Source organism: Malaclemys terrapin, chromosome 21, assembly GCF_027887155.1.
Source record: "Malaclemys terrapin pileata isolate rMalTer1 chromosome 21, rMalTer1.hap1, whole genome shotgun sequence".
In the NCBI taxonomy this organism is placed as follows: Eukaryota; Metazoa; Chordata; order Testudines; family Emydidae; genus Malaclemys; species Malaclemys terrapin.
In genome coordinates this window covers 14,997,002-15,009,641 of record NC_071525.1, presented here as the reverse complement: position 1 = coordinate 15,009,641, position 12,640 = coordinate 14,997,002, and the positions used below count along the sequence as shown (strand labels likewise).

Here is a 12,640-nt window from a genome sequence, read left to right as displayed (position 1 = left end):
GGATGGCAGCAGGCTGTGGGTGAGGGGTACCGGCAGAGCTGGGGGGCAGCAGGGCTGGGATGGCAGCAGGCTGCGGGTGAGGGGTACCGGCAGAGCTGGGGGGAGCCCAGGGCTGGGATGGCAGCAGGCTGCGGGTGAGGGGTACCGGCAGAGCTGGGGGGGGAGCCCAGGGCTGGGATGGCAGCAGGCTGCGGGTGAGGGGTACCGGCAGAGCTGGGGGGCACAGGGCTGGGATGGCAGCAGGCTGCGGGTGAGGGGTACCGGCAGAGCTGGGGGGCAGCAGGGCTAGGATGGCAGCAGGCTGCGGGTGAGGGGTACCGGCAGAGCTGGGGGGAGCCCAGGGCTGGGATGGCAGCAGGCTGCGGGTGAGGGGACCGGCAGAGCTGGGGGGCACAGGGCTGGGATGGCGGCAGGCTGCGGGTGAGGGGACCGGCAGAGCTGGGGGGCACAGGGCTGGGATGGCAGCAGGCTGCGGGTGAGGGGTACCGGCAGAGCTGGGGGGAGCCCAGGGCTGGGATGGCAGCAGGCTGCGGGTGAGGGGTACCGGCAGAGCTGGGGGGCAGCAGGGCTGGGATGGCAGCAGGCTGCGGGTGAGGGGACCGGCAGAGCTGGGGGGCAGCAGGGCTAGGATGGCAGCAGGCTGCGGGTGAGGGGTACTGGCAGAGCTTTGGGGAGCCCAGGGCTGGGATGGCAGCAGGCTGCGGGTGAGGGGTACCAGCAGAGCTAGTGGGGGGAGCCCAGGGCTGGGATGGCAGCAGGCTGCGGGTGAGGGGTACCGGCAGAGCTGGGGGGCAGCAGGGCTGGGATAGCATCAGGCTGCGGGTGAGGGGTACCGGCAGAGCTGGGGGGAGCCCAGGGCTGGGATGGCAGCAGGCTGTGGGTGAGGGGTACCGGCAGAGCTGGGGGGCAGCAGGGCTGGGATGGCAGCAGGCTGCGGGTGAGGGGTACCGGCAGAGCTGGGGGGAGCCCAGGGCTGGGATGGCAGCAGGCTGTGGGTGAGGGGTACCGGCAGAGCTGGGGGGCAGCAGGGCTGGGATGGCAGCAGGCTGCGGGTGAGGGGTACCGGCAGAGCTGGGGGGAGCCCAGGGCTGGGACGGCAGCAGGCTGCGGGTGAGGGGACCGGCAGAGCTGGGGGGCAGCAGGGCTGGGATGGCAGCAGGCTGCGGGTGAGGGGTACCGGCAGAGCTGGGGGGAGCCCAGGGCTGGAATGGGAGCAGGCTGCGGGTGAGGGGTACTGGCAGAGCTGGGGGGAGCCCAGGCCTGGGGAACAAGCTTGGCAGCGGGGGTGGGGGTGGTGAGTGCAGGCCAAGGGTGGGGAGGGGTTCAGTGCCTGACGCAGTGACTCCCACCCCAGGGAGTAATTGCCAGGAGGCAGATGGGGGGCAGGTAGCGTTTATTGGGAAGCCGTCTCCGGCCAGCGACTACAGACAGCGCCCCCGGCTGGACACAGGGACACTTGCAGAGGCCGGGGGGGTTTCTACTGACCCCTGCTGGAGGGGATCAGCCCTGACCCAGGGGTGGGAGCCAGCTGTTCCCACCACAGCCCCATGATGGACACTTCAACAGGGACCCCGACTGCCACCCCTAGGGCGACCAGACAGCAAATGTGAAAAATCGGGACGGGGCTGTGGGGTAATAGGAGCCTATATAAGAAAAAGACCCAAAAATCGGGACTGTCCCTCTAAAATCGGGACATCTGGTCACCCTAGCCGCCCCCCCCCCCAGTCACCCCTCCCTGCACTCCTCACACACAGGGCTCTTGGCATCGCTGCCCAGAGCCCACAAAGGCAGCACCCCTAGAGTGTGGGGGGGGTCCCCCTGCTGCTGGGGACAGGCCTTGCTCTGTGTGTCCCTGCTGGAGGAGATCAGACCTGCCAAGTGTGTGTGTCTGTCCGTCCATCCCTGCCACCCCCTGCTGGAGGGGACAAGCCCTGCGCTCTGTGTGTGTGTGTGTCCCTACTGCCCCCTGTTGGAGGGGACAAGCCCTGCGCTCTGTGTGTGTGTGTGTGTGTCTCGGCGGCCCCCTGTTGGAGGGGATGAGACCTGCCATTTGTGTTTGTGTGTATGTCCCTACTGCCCCCTGCTGGAGGGGATCAGATTCTGCAGGCTGCGATCAGAGCATGGGGGCTGGTCTAGGCTAAGTGCTACGGCTATGCAGCATGGGACTGGGGAAGAGGGGGTCACTCTTCATATCCAGGGAGGGGTCTGCGCCTTGGGGAGACCTGCACAGAGAGCAAACGGGAAGGGATTATGTATGGACAATGAGCAACACTGCCCCACCCAAGGGAGAATCCAGGAGTCCTGGCTCCCAGCCCCCCTGCTCTAACCCCCTCGACCCCACTCTCCCCCCAGAGCAGGGGATAGAACCCAGGTGTCCTGGCTCCCAACCTTGGTCTCTATGTAATGTGGATGACTGCCACAGTGGGAATTCGGACCCACAGAACTCATAGGAGACGGCACCCCCTAGAGGGGAAAACCCCATGCCCCATTCCCCACCTCCCTAAGCCAGCCAGTCCCATCCCCCTCCCCCAGGGCCCGATGAGAGCCAGCGCCCAGTCTTTAATCTGGAGTGAAAGAGGTCCCGGGGCTCAAGCCATTTTTTAACACTCATAACTAATGCAGCCAGCCCGGAGGTGCCGGGGCTCTCAACGGCCCAGCCCGGAGGTGCCGGGGCTCAGCCCTGGCACAAACTGAGCACTGCTAGGGCTCCCTTGGGGGAAAGGGCCCCATGTCCCATCTATTCCCCCTGCCCCACTCACCAGCCTCTGGGCCCGCCTATCTCATCCGGGTGGACAAACCTGTAGAGAAGAGTCAAGGAGTCAGGTGCCTGGGGGGGATCTGGTGTCAGATCATAGACAGACCAGCCCTGCGGGGGGGAAGATCCCGGCATCCTGGCCACGCCCTCCCCCAGCGGGTGTCACACAGGGGCGGCAGAGGTGAATTAAGATTTATTGGGGCCCTTGGCACAAAGAACTTTTGGGTCCCCCACACTGCTTCCCCGTCACCCTGGGGCCCCACCCCCTGCTTCTCCTTTCCCCCACCTTTGCCCCTTCCCCCCTGCCAGGCCAAGCCAGGCCAGAAGCTGGAGCCAGGCCCTGGTAAGAGCTGCCCAGGGCTGACCTTAGGGGAAATGGTGCCCCTGGCCCCTGTGGGCATGTTGCCCCCCACATTGCCCCTGGCCCCACAGGTTCCCCACCCCCCATCATCCCTGGCCCCCATGGTCTCCCCACTCCCCAGGGCCCCGCTGTCTCCCCCCAGTGCTTAATTTGTATTGAAAGAGGTTCTGGGCTCAGCCGAACAAAGTTAAGCACTGGCCTGGCACAACGGCTGCTGGCTCTATCCAAGGGTTCTCAAACTGGGGGTTGGGACCCCTCAGGGGGTTGCGAGGTCATTACATGGGAGGTCGTGAGTTGTCAGCCTCCACCTCAAACCGAGCTTTGCCGCCAGCATTTAGAATGGTGTTCAATATATAAAAAAGTGTTTTGAATGTATAAGGGGGGGGTTGCACTCAGAGGTTTGCTGTGTGAAAGGGGTCACCAGGATGAACGTTTGAGAACCACTCTCTAAAGACAACGCCGCCACCAGCAGCGGAGAAGTAAGGATGGCTGGTATATGGTATATTGCCACCCTTACTTTGTGCTGCCCTGTGCCCCCCTGCACCCCCAACCCCCGCCCTAGCCCCGTGTCCCCCCCACCCTGGCCCTGTGCCCCCCGTGCCCCTAACCGCTGCACTCCCCTCCTGCGCCCCCGCACCCCTGCCCTGTGCCCCCCCATGCCCTCACCTCTGCCCTGTGCCCCCAACCCCTGCACTCCACTCCGCCCCCCCAACCCCTGCCCTGTGCCCCCCCCCCCCCCATGTCCCCAACCCCCGCACTCCCTTCTGCGCCCACATGGGGAAACTGAGCGTCTGGCACTGCTGCTCCCTCCCTCCTCCAACGTTGCTCCTCGGGGCCCCTAGAGGGCTGTGAAGGGGGGAACGAGGAGCAACATCAGGGCTTCCCACAGCCAGGTCACTTTCCCCACCTGGGCTGCAGGGAGCAGCAGGTCCTGATGCCTCGCAGCACAGCCCAGGTGGGGAAAGTGACCTGGACACGGAGCGCTTGTGTTGCTCCTCCCCACCCCAACCCCCTAGGGGGCCTGGAGGGCGGTTGTGGGGAGTGAGTGGTATCTGGGCATCACCACTCCCCTCCCACCCCAGAGCAGGGAGAAATCTGGGTGCCCCCCCATCGCCTCTGCCAGCCAGCAGTACGCACCTCTGCACAGCTACAGGGCACCCCCTGGGTGGCCCACCCCTAAGGCTGGCCCTGGAGCCGCCAAGCCACTGTGGGAAGCCCCAGACCCTCCACCTGCCCTGGGTGGTGCTCCCCAGGAGGGCAGGCCGGTGGCTGCTCTCGGGTCCCCCCACCCAGGGCAGGTGGAGGGTCCAGGACTCCCCACAAGCGACCCAGGGTCCCCGGGCAGCTCCAGCTTATGGCCTGGCCAGGGGGCGGGCCCCAGGCGGAAGAGGAGGAGCAGGGGGCAGGGCCACACTTCAGGCACTGGTGGGCCCCCCCTTCTACACAGGTTCCAGCGCTCCTGCAGGAGCCCCCAAATTGACCAGGGCCTCTGGGCACAGGCCCCGTGGGCCCATGTGTTAATCCGACACTGGGGGAGACTGCAGGGTGCTTGGTACTTACGGCGAATGGAGCTTCGGAGAGGCCCTTCCTCCTCGTCTGGCTCACCAGTCCTGGGGGGACAGCAGCATTACATGGGTCCCTGTGCTCTCAGCCCCCACAGCCCGTGCCTCTCACTCCCAACCCAGCAACGGGCTCCCCTCCCCCACCGCTCTGCCGGAGCCCCTCACTCTTGATCTGCAGCCCCCTGGTGTCCCTAGGGTGCGTTGCTGGCTGGGGGGGTAATTTACCTTTGTTGCTGGTTAAATTTGCAACGGCAGCGTCGACCTAGAAAGGATAAAACAGTAAATACCCCCTGGCAGCGAGATGGCGGGGCAGGGGGCAGCGAGATGGGAGGCCAGGACTCCTGGGTTCTATCCCGGCTCCAGGAGGGGAGTAGGGTCTGGCAGGTTGGAGGTGCTGAGTAGTAGTTAATGAAACGGGGCTGGGGGAACAGTGGGGGTTAGCCATCCTCCTCTCCCCCCCCCCCCCGGCAGATACAGATGGAGCCAAAGCTCTGGATTTATGGGGCTGAAGGGACCTGGTGTCCAATCAGCCCCAGGGGCAGCACCTAGAGGAACCAGCCCCCCAAAACTCTCCCTCCTCTCTGGCTGAGCAACTGGCTGGCTCAGGGGGATGGGACATGGGGCCTTTTCCCTCCAGGGGGCGCTGGATACTCACTGAGGATGATAAGGATTCCCAGCAGAAAGAGGATGACGGCGAATATGAGGCCTCCAATTCTCAGGGATTGATAGTCTGGGGGGAGAGATTGGCTCAGGGGGAGAAGGGACCTGCCTCCCCCAAAAAGAGAGACACTGATACACAACCACTGTACATGTGCGTGTCCCTGCTGCCCCCTGCTGGAGGGGCTGGGCCCTGCTCTGTGTGTGTCAGTGCAGACATGCACTGCTCCCTGCTGTCAGACCTGAGATGCTGCAGCTGGCCCCGAAGAGAGACCTAATCTCAGTGCACCAGACAGACACCCCCCACCCCACCCCTCCCAGCAGGTGCCAGCACCTGGCCTAGCTCAGCAGCCACCCGCCCTGGGACCCTCCAACTCACCATAGATAAAGGGGTCGTGCTCCTTGGGAGGCTCTGAGAGAGAGAGAGAGAGAGAGAGAGAGAGGCATTAAGGATCTCTCTGTCCTGGGATTCAGAGATGCTAGAGACACAGAGTGCACTCTAACCTCTCTGCCCCCCCTGCTCTAACCCCTAGGCCCCAATCCCCTCCTAGTGACAAAGAAAGAACCCAGGAGTCCTGATCCCACACCCCCCCTCCCAGAGCTGGGGACAGAACACAGGATTCCTGGTGCCCAGCAATCCCCTCCCCCTCCTCTAACCACTAGACCCCACTCCCAAGCCATGGACAGAGAGTCCTGCCCCTAGGGCTGGTCTAATGTGAACACTTCCCTGGGAGTAGCTACATTTCTGAGGGGTGTAAAAGACACCCCCCCCAAAAAAACCGCAGTGAAACCGACCCCAGCCTGTTGCAGCCAGCACTAGGCAGACGGGCCAACTCTTCCCTTGCCCCGCGACTGCTTGTTGGCGGAGTCCCCCCCATGCTGACCAGGGAGCCCCGTGGGCACCGCAGTGAGCATCTTCCCATGACACACTGAGCCTACTCCCCTCACCTCCTGGGGCCCTTCAGGGGGTGCTGGCTCCCATCCAGCCCCAGGGTGGGGGACTGGCTGGCCCAGGGAATGGGTGCCAGGGTCCCACAGGGTGTCTGGGGCAGAGCTGGGATTAGAACCCAGGGGTCCTGAATCCTAGTTCACTGCTGTAACCATTAGACCTCCCCAGGCCACACACATACAGCCCCCCCCCCCCCCCCACTGCTGGGATTAGATCTCCCCCTCCCCCTGCTGCCGGGATTCCTCCCCCCTTCCCCCCGCTGCCGGGATTCTTCCCCCCTCCCCCCTGCTTGCCCCTCCCCCGCTGCAGGGATTCCTCCCCCCCCCCACTCCATTGTCCCTTCCCTGCTTCTGGGACTTCCCCACTTCTTTGACTCCTCCCCTCCCCACGGGCCCTGCTGCCCCCTCCCCCACTGCTGGGATTTCCCCCCTTGTCCCCTCCCGCACTGCTGGGATTCCTCCCCTCATCCCCACTTGCCCCACTGCCCCCTCCCACACTGCTGGGATTCCACACTCCCTCCCACCCCCGCGCTGCTGGCTCCCCCAGGCTGTGCTCCCCACACTGGCGGCTTCCCATGTCCCCCCCGCTGAGTGGGTGGCTGGAGCTTTTTGAATCTCTGTAATTTGGGCTCCCTCCAAGCTGCGAGCTGGTTGGTGCACAAAAGCCCCAGCCCCTCCCAGTGACCCAGAGCCTGGGAGAAGGGGGCGAGGCAGGCACAGCCTGTGGGGGGAGGGGGCAGCGGTGATGTCTGAGCACTGAGGGCCCAGGGAGCAGCTGGAGCCCAGCAGCGCTGGATGGGGCGGGGACGGGGGGGGGCCCTGAACCAAACTGCAAATCCTGTGCATGAGGGAAACCACTGCAAGTCCCCTGCACCCCGAGTTCCTGATCCACCGGGGCTGGAGCTATCCTGGGTGCTGTCCTCAAGGGGAGAGGGGTCTAGTGGTTAGAGCAGGGGGCTGGGAGCCAGGACTCCTGGGTTCTCTCCCATATGGTTGCCAACTCCGGTTGGATGAATTCCTGGAAGTTTCATCACATGACATTATCTTTAATGCCTGGCAACTCCAGAACAATCCTGGAGGGTTGGCAGCCTGATGTCCCCAATGACATGCCATTGGCCCTGGGGCTGGGGTCCGGGTTCTGGGAGCTCCGCTGTGTTCTCGTGCCCCCGGCACTCACCAGCGCTGGCTGCTCCCAGCAGGGCCCAGCAGAACAGCAGCAGGATCCGTGTCCCCATGTCTGTCCTGCTGAGACACCAAGGGACAGAGGGTCAGGAGAAGGGAGGGGAACACAGGAACAGGAACAGGAACAGCCAGGGAGGGACGAGAGGGGAGGGTGAGGCCCTGGCAAGGCACAGGAGGGGGGAAGCAAAGGGAGGGACTGTGGATCATGGGGGCGGAGGGGGTACAGTGAGGCCATGGAGCGTGGGGAGGGACCGGGGTGGGGATTTACTGGGGGGCAGGGCCGGGATGGGAGGTACTGGGGGGTGGGGCTGTGGCAGGGGTGGGGGTGTATTGAGGGGCAGGGACAGAGTGGGGACGGGCCAGGCCAGGCCAGGGTGGGAGGTAGTGGGGGGTGCGGTTCTGGGGGGCAGGGCTGCGGTGGGGGGACACTGGGGATGGGCCCATGGAAGGGGTGGGGAGGTACAGGGGGCAGGGGCTGGGGTGAGAGGTAGTGCGGGGGGAAAAACAGGGCTGGTGGGTGGGGCCGTGGCAGGGCCAGGGTGGGAGGTAGTGGGAGTGGGGTACTGGGGGGCAGGGCTGGGGTGCGGGACACAGGGGGTGGGGTGGGGCCATGGAAGGGGTGGGGGTCAGAGGTACTGGGGGGGAGAAACAGGGCTGGTGGGTGAGGCAGTGGGGGGCGGGGTGGAGCTGTGGCAGGGATGGGGGGAGTCTGGAGGGATGGGATGGAAGGTACTGGGGGTGGGGCTATGGCAGGGGTACAATCCATGACAGGGTTGGGGGCAGGGCCAGGGTCATTCACACCCAGCCCCGGCCTGGTGGGTCTGCTGGGGGCCAAAGGTCTGTTACCATAGAGATGTGGCCTTGTACCCCCCCTAGCCTGCCAGGCAGTGTTTGCGGATGATAACCCTGCCCTCCACCCCAAGCCAGGAGACCCCAGGGTGGGAGGAGGGGGCAGGAGAGAGGACCCTGGCCCTAGCTTGAGTCCCACCAGCCTTGCCCGGGCTTCTGCTCCCTCTGCGCTTGGGGGGGTGGGGGTGGCTCCCCCTCATCTCCCTGCCCAGCACTACTCAGCCTGCAGCTACACATCTGTGCCCCCCACTCCAACCATTGCACCCCACTCCCCTGCCAGAGCTGGGGGAGAACCCAGGAGTCCTGGCTCCCAGCCCCCTAGTCTAACCTGCCAGCAGTGACACATGGTGGGAAGGGGAGTGGGGATCTCTGTGGTCTCTACCCCCCCCCCAGATAGAGGACCCCCTTCTGAGATATGGGGGAGGGGGTGTAATTACCCACCTCCCCTCTGTCCCTGCTTTGGCTGCAGTCAATAAAGGGTTAACCCAGGGGATTTGCAGTTGCCAGCCTAATCCCTGGCACTGGGCACCCGTAACCCCGAGTTACGCCTTGGCCCCCCCAACGCTGCACGCCACCCTCCCCCCCCCCGCCACTCCCCACAGAGCAGAGAACATTCCAGCCTGCATGCCCCACAGCCACTACATGTCAGCACCCCTGGGGCCTGCCTCTGCCTGGGCCCCGCAGCACCCCCATTCTGCCGGCGCCCCTCACTTCCGACCTGCAGCCCCTGTTACCCGAGCCCTGCCCCCCCCAAGCTTACTGGTGCCTCTCACTCCCAACCTGCACCCCCGTTATCCGAGCCCTCCTCCCGCAAGCTCTACCTGTGCCCCTCAGTCCCGACCCACAGCCCCTGCTAGCCCAGCCCTGGGCTGTCCTCACCCACAGCTCTGCCGGTGCCCCTCAGTCCCGACCCACAGCCCCTGCTATCCCAGCCCTGGGCTGCCCCCACCCACAGCTCTGCTGGTGCCCCTCAGTCCCGACCCACAGCGCCTGCTATCCCAGCCCTGGGCTGTCCTCACCCACAGCTCTGCGGTGCCCCTCAGTCCCGACCCACAGCCCCTGCTATCCCAGCCCTGGGGTCCGCCCAGCCCACAGCTCTGCCGGTGCCCCTCAGTCCCGACCCACAGCCCCTGCTATCCCAGCCCTGGGGTCCGCCCAGCCCACAGCTCTGCCGGTGCCCCTCAGTCGCGACCCACAGCCCCTGCTATCCCAGCCCTGGGCTGCCCCCACCCACAGCTCTGCCGGTGCCCCTCAGTCCCGATCCACAGCCCCTGCACCTACCCCTGCGCTCGGGCCTGGGCCTCTCGCTGGCGGCTGGGCAGGACAGGGCGTTATCGTGGGCCACGGGGACTGGCTCAGGGGCAGAGATTAAAGCAGCTAAATTCGGCTGGGTTGGCTGCCTGACAAGCCCCGGACAGGATGGGAGCTCTCAATAAGGGACCTGCGTGGTGTGACTAGCAGGGGAGGGCTGGGATCCAGGACGCCTGGGTTCTCTCCCGGCTCTGGGAGCGAAGGGGGTTTAGTGGTTAAAGTAGGGCCCCTACTCACCTTCTGTCTGTGCCCCCTCTCTGAGGAGAGCTGCCAGACACCCGCTGTAGCCCTGGCTGGGATTGGTGGGTCTCTGCGCTCCCCAGCAGCCTGTCTAAATATACCCAGGCCCCACGGTGCTGGAGTATAAATACCCCTGACTCAGCTGGCCTGGCATGCAGCACCCACGGCTAGGCTCACATCTCAGCTGAGCCCAGGCCGCTACCAGCCCCAGGGGGCACCCGGCCTGGGCTGAGACCCCGGCCCTAGAGTCCTGCCACATGTGACTGTCCCGAGGCAGGCCTGGGGCAGGGGTTCGGGGGCTGGTGGGACACCAGGGCGGCTGGATCTCACCTCCAACTCCCCCACCAGCTTTACGGCAGCTCTGTTCCAGGCTGGGACATGGGCCCCCCCACAGCTCAGGAGGGAAGGAGGGTCCCCCGACCCAGCATTAGGACCCCTGACCCTGATGCCACATACCTGCCCCTTCTCATCCCTACCCCATTACTGCACCCACAACCCCCTTCACCCCATCCCTCTCCCTGAATCCTTCCCCCGCCACTGCCCCCTTGTCCACACAGATGTCACCAGGTGTCGGTTGCTACCTGGAAAGAAGCCCCAAGGGAGGCACTGGGGGAGTGGGGCCATGTCAGTGGGACAGGCCAGGCCATGGGGTCTCCCCACCAGTCTCTTGGCCCAAGGACATGGGGCCATTTGTCCCACCACTGGCCTGTGGAACTCACTGCCACTGGGCACCACAGGCCCGGTGGGGAGGGAGCTGGTGTCATGGCTGGACTTGGCCATGGGGAGACCCCAAGATCCAGGAGGGGGAGCTGCCTCCCACTGCAGGGGGGGATGGACCCTCCCACAGGCACAACTGCCTCTGGACCAGGCCTGTCAGATGAGCCCCTGGGGCAGAGTCGGGGGCCACCTGAGCACCCCAAACATTCCCCTGAGGTGCTGGTACATCCCTAACCTCTCCCCCTGCAAAATATCCCCTCCTCCCTGCCCCCCTCAGGCATCACACCAACCCTCCCCTGGGTTAGACATCCCCCCATTAGAACCTCCTGTGGTTAAACCCCCCCTCTCTGGGGGACAGAGCCTCCCGTTAGACCTCCCCAGGGTTAGACCCACCTCCCTGGGGGCAGATCCTACAGGCAGTGCCCCCCCCATTAGAACCCCCTGGTTAAAACCCCCTCTCTGGGGGGCAGTGCCCCCCTGTTAGACCTCCCCGGGGTTAGACCTCCCTCCCTGGGGGGAAGAGCCTCCCCATTAGACCTCCCTGTGATTAGACCCCTGTCCCTGGGGGGCAGAGCCCCCCAGTTAGACCCCTCCATGATTAGTTTTCCCTCCTTAGGGTCAGAGCCCACCTTTTAAGCCCCCTCCCTCTGAGGTTAAAACCCCTCCCTGGGGAGCAGAGACCCCCTGTTAGACCCCCCCATGGTTAGGTTCTCCTCTCTTGGGGACAGAGCCCCCCATTAGACCCCCCCCGTGGTTAGAGGCTCCACCCTGGGGGCAGAGCCCCCTGCTAGACACACCTCCTGGTTAAACCCGCTCCGCTCCCAGGGGTTAGACCCCCCTGTTAAACCCCTCCGAAGTTAGACCCACCTCCCTGGGGGCAGATCCCCGAGGCAGTGCCCCCCCCCGTTAGAACCCCCCTGGTTAACCCCCCCCCTGCGGGGCAGTGCCCCCACCCCATTAGACCTCCCCGGGGTTAAACCCTAGACGCCTCTGGTTAGACCCCCATCCCTGGGGGGCAGAGCCCCCCTCGGTTAGACCCCCCAGTGGTTAGACCCCCCTCCCTGGGGGGCAGTGCCTCCCCGTTATACCCCCCATAGTTAGACCCCCCTCCCTGGGGGCAGAGCCCCCTGCTAGACACACCTCCTGGTTAAACCCCCTCCCCGGGGTTAGACCCCCCCTGTTAGACCCCTCCAGGGTTAGACCCACCTCCCTGGGGGCAGATCCCCGAGGCAGTGCCCCCCCCGTTAGAACCCCCCTGGTTAACCCCCCCCTGCGGGGCAGTGCCCCCACCCCATTAGACCTCCCCGGGGTTAAACCCTAGAGCCCTGTGGTTAGATCCCCATCCCCGGGGGGCAGAGCCCCCCCCGGTTAGACCCCACCGTGGTTAGACCCCCCCTCCCTGGGGGGCGGTGCCTCCCCGTTAGACCCCCCGTAGTTAGACCCCCCTCCATGGGGGGCAGAGCCCCCCCTCCCGTTGCCCAGATCCCAGCCGATCCGCCCCTTTCTCCGCACGGGACTTTCCCCCTCCCCCTGCCGCGTCTCCCCCAAGCCCCCTGGCCGCCCCTTACCCCGCTCCCCTCGCAGCTGTCAGCCCGGCCGAACGCAGAGTGCGGGACCGGACAGCGGGGAGCGCCCGGCCCGGAGCGGGGCGGGGGTGGGGTGGGACTGAGGGAGTGGGGGAGGGGACCAGGCAGTGGGTGGGGGCAGTGGGGGTGGGTCTGGAGGAAGGGGGCGGGGGGTGTCAATTCAGGCAGAATTTCGTAACTGTACCCCATAGCGGGATCTGGGTGGGGTGGGACGAAGCAGCCCGTGGAGGGTGGGTGTGGTTCTGTCAGTGTGTTGATGCCCCTGTGTCAGTGTGTCCATGTGGCTGTGTGGCCTGTGATGGTGTGTGTGTGGGACTTGACTTGGCTTGGTGTATTGGAGTATCCGTGGGGCTGTCAGGGTGACAGTGTCAGAGTGTTGGGGTACCGGTGTGGCTGTGTGTTGAGGTGACTGTGTTGGTGTGGCTATTGGGTGACTGTATATGAGGGTATCCGTGTGGCTGTCAGGATGACA

At 65.3% G+C, this 12,640-nt stretch overlaps 1 protein-coding gene across 1 annotated transcript; it reads right to left on the bottom strand.

Annotated features, from left to right (window-relative positions):
• Positions 1 to 1,376: 1,376 nt before the first annotated feature.
• FXYD1 (FXYD domain containing ion transport regulator 1) lies at positions 1,377 to 12,246 on the bottom strand. Its single transcript, XM_054010505.1, has 9 exons — positions 12,151 to 12,246; positions 9,863 to 9,981; positions 7,461 to 7,525; positions 5,715 to 5,747; positions 5,334 to 5,408; positions 4,904 to 4,940; positions 4,677 to 4,726; positions 2,760 to 2,798; positions 1,377 to 2,222 (listed from the first exon to the last, which is right to left on the bottom strand). The coding sequence occupies exons 3-8, from the start codon at positions 7,516 to 7,518 to the stop codon at positions 2,776 to 2,778; spliced, it is 276 nt and encodes a 91-aa protein (XP_053866480.1). The 5' UTR covers positions 7,519 to 7,525; positions 9,863 to 9,981; positions 12,151 to 12,246; the 3' UTR covers positions 1,377 to 2,222; positions 2,760 to 2,775.
• Positions 12,247 to 12,640: the final 394 nt, after the last annotated feature.

Coding starts and splice junctions, on each gene's coding strand:
- FXYD1 (XM_054010505.1), bottom strand. CDS start 7,518: ATGGGGACACGGATCCTGCTGCTGTTCTGCTGGGCCCTGCTGGGAGCA. Junction 5,748..7,460: donor GCTGGGAGCAGCCAGCGCTG/GTGAGTGCCGGG, acceptor TCTCTCTCTCAG/AGCCTCCCAAGGAGCACGAC. Junction 4,727..4,903: donor AAATTTAACCAGCAACAAAG/GTAAATTACCCC, acceptor CTGTCCCCCCAG/GACTGGTGAGCCAGACGAGG.